The sequence below is a fragment of the Malaya genurostris genome, chromosome 2 (genome assembly GCF_030247185.1).
Source record: "Malaya genurostris strain Urasoe2022 chromosome 2, Malgen_1.1, whole genome shotgun sequence".
Classification (NCBI taxonomy): domain Eukaryota; kingdom Metazoa; phylum Arthropoda; class Insecta; order Diptera; family Culicidae; genus Malaya; species Malaya genurostris.
Window position 1 is genome coordinate 11,482,479 of NC_080571.1, and position 3,145 is coordinate 11,485,623.

The 3,145-nt window shown below is 41.9% G+C and overlaps 1 protein-coding gene across 1 annotated transcript; it reads right to left on the reverse strand.

The window, feature by feature from the left end:
- Positions 1–275: 275 nt before the first annotated feature.
- On the reverse strand, positions 276–2,038 carry LOC131431766 (apyrase-like). Its single transcript, XM_058597642.1, has one exon. It carries the CDS (start codon positions 1,989–1,991, stop codon positions 330–332), a length of 1,662 nt encoding a protein of 553 aa, XP_058453625.1. The 5' UTR covers positions 1,992–2,038; the 3' UTR covers positions 276–329.
- Positions 2,039–3,145: the final 1,107 nt, after the last annotated feature.

Below are 3,145 nucleotides of genomic sequence, written 5' to 3' on the forward strand. Positions count from 1 at the left end.
AAGCATCGGCCGGTAGTATTTCCATATCAAATTCAATTAGCTTGCTCGTTTTTCGATGTTGGTGATGGCGATGGTTAATTGAACTTTAATTTGTTTCTAGCTTGCAAAGCTTAACAGAATCGATTATCCGTAAATCTCACAATGATCCTTTTTTGTGTTGTACCACTACACTTTTATTTTCTTTATTCCGATTGCTGGCGAACTTCCAGAAAGACAGAAAGTGCGCATTTTATACAGGGATAACGTACTCTCTTAATTGAATCTTCCAAAGAAAGTTCATTAGATTAGCATAAATAATTTATTTAGTGATGATTATACAATACAATCTTTTAAGTTACAACACGGATCCTGCCGTCAGTGCCCTGCAAAATTGGCGTCATCTTGGTCACATACTCCTCCAGCACAACGATGTCAAGCGGGCCAATCCGAAGATTGGTTCGGTGCTCGCTGAACATCGAGTAGCCGTTTCCTCCGTTGCCGATCCATCCGGCAACTGCCAAGCGGTAAACTTTGTTCATGTCTAATGGCTCATAGCGGGGAACACGACACACACGGCAACGCACATCCACGGAAATGAGTCGTCGTCCTACCGGTTTGGTAATGTTGTACATGATATGCAATCCAGAAACTTGCAGAAAATCTGCTGAATTATGCCGGCTCGCACTGTACTCCAGGGCTTCCCATAAATAGCGTCCTTCCAAATCGAACGTGTCCATCGTGTTCTCATACGGAACAGCCGTGACAATATCGTCGTAGGTCAGATTTCCCTTTTGTAGCGAAGTCCGAATGCCTCCATCGTTGGTGATTCCGATTGAGGCGTAGGTCCACTCATCCGGATCCACCCGATGACGAACGTAGTAATCGACGATGGCATCGGCCACAAAGTCACCAATGTTACATTCTCCGACGCGGCATTCAGTTTTTGACAGCAGAACTCGTGAGCTTCCTACGTGTTTATTACCTAAATTGTCGACTTGTTCTTTCCAAGGAAGTAACTCTTGCACTATTTGTGGATCTTGTGGAATTGATTCATCCAAATATACGGGATTGCCTTCCCAGTCCGCCACATCACCACTGTCATCGAAGTAAGCCGTGATTCGACCAATGAACTTGGTGAAACACGACGCTTGTACCACCAATGTTTTTTGACCTGTCGAGTGTTGGACTACAATTGGGTAGGTATCTTCGGGAGCATCCGGTAAATCAGTAGCAGATCCATTGTATAAAAATGTATGTGAATGACCACCGACCACAATATCGACATCCTTACATTGAGCAGCAATTTTTCGATCAATACTAATTCCACAATGAGATAAAACCACGATTATGGACACACCCTGGGACTTCAGCTTTGCCGTCTCCCCGTTTATTGTATCCACCTCGTCCAAAAATTTCAACCGTTCTGTCATACTCAGAGTGTTTGTCAAATGATTAATCACACCAATAACACCAATCTTCCTACCATCTCGTTCGATAATCACCGATTTCTGATACTTGTCTTTCATGCTCGGTTCCTCGCTGTCATCAATGTTGCTCACAACCACCGGAGATTTAATCGTCTCCAAATACGGGACGACTCCGGCGATTCCATGATCGAACTCGTGATTGCCCAACGTCATTGCATCCGCCGGCAGCAAATTCAGAAAGTAGCTGGTCACATTCCAGCGTAACAAAGTGTACCAGTACGATCCCTGGAAGTTGTCACCCGCATTCAGATAAATGGGATTTTTGTCCTTGTACTGTTCGCTCAAAATCCTAACCGCTGAAACTACTCTAGCATATCCACCAATGCACTGCTCTCCGGTCTCTGGTTTACATTTGGTTGAAAGTGAATTCTGTTGCTCGAATCTTGCGTGGAAATCATTTAAATGGATCACCGTTAGTGGAAATAATCCCTGCTTGTTGGATATCAGAACGCTTGCTCCAACGGCGGTATAACAAAGGAGGACACTAATTAGCAGCCGTGGTAACGAAAACCCGAATGACCTCATGCTTGTTCGAGCTCATCCGATGTACTGCTGCCACTGTCACCAGAGTACTACTTTGCACATACCGCTTGTTCAATAACGTGTGTAAGCAAAATGTGTGAATGTGAATCTAAACTGATAAGAATCTCAGCTGTGTCGTTGCCAGGAAGAATGAAGCTCCCGCAGCTGTACCGAGTGGTTCATTTACTACTCATAAATCTTATGAGTGGTCAGAATTGAGCTCGGGTAAAGGCCGCTTTTGTTTACTGATAACGGCGAATGAATGTGTTTACAGAGTGGAACACGATGTATCTGGTTGTAAAGGAAGCCACTTGACGTATGTGATAATATGTCTGATTGAGGATGTTTCGTACAAGCCATTCTAAATTATGGTCTCGAAAGCCGTTATTGTTTAACGGCTGGAAAGTTGTAAATTACACATCCGCGCTAGGATTGTTACTATCAGTAGCACTTCCCATGAAACTGTCCTGTACATTTACTGCGAAGTTTGTTAATCCAGAAGGACGGGTTTTGTATCGAAATGAGTACTCTGATTTCGCTTTTCATTAGGATGTAAATTTCGAAACTTTAGCGCATATCCGAATACTGACTCTATGTATAGGGTAGGATCGCTGATAAATGACAGTTTTTCTGTATGAAAATTGTCAGTGCATAACAGTTCATATTGAACTGTTATGCCGCCTAACAGTTTAACATAAACCGCTAAGCAAACATAAAGTTTCCGCTACTTACAGAACACTTTATTCAACATGCACTGGCCTATTCGGGTAGTGCACGGAGGACTCTTCGATCATAAAATTGCGATATCGCAGTTTTTGATTTTTGCGATAGTTGATTTAACTAATTTCTTTTTGATTCAACCAATATGGTTTTTGATTTGCATATATTAAAGTAGTTGAAAAATATGTTGTTTTGAATGCTGTCAAACGCCGGAGACAGTTGAAAGCAAAACAATAATCACAATGCAAAATCAACAACTTTTTTAGTTGAAATCTGTTCGCGTCGCTTCAAAATGTCAATGAAAACATCGATGGTTAAAGCGTTTGGTGAAATTGTGTTCATTCGATTTGAGAATTTTATGATAACAAGTGTTTATCTAACAGCGGTGTTGTGATAAAGTTAACCTTGTTCAAGATGAAAAAGATTTGGTGACAAAT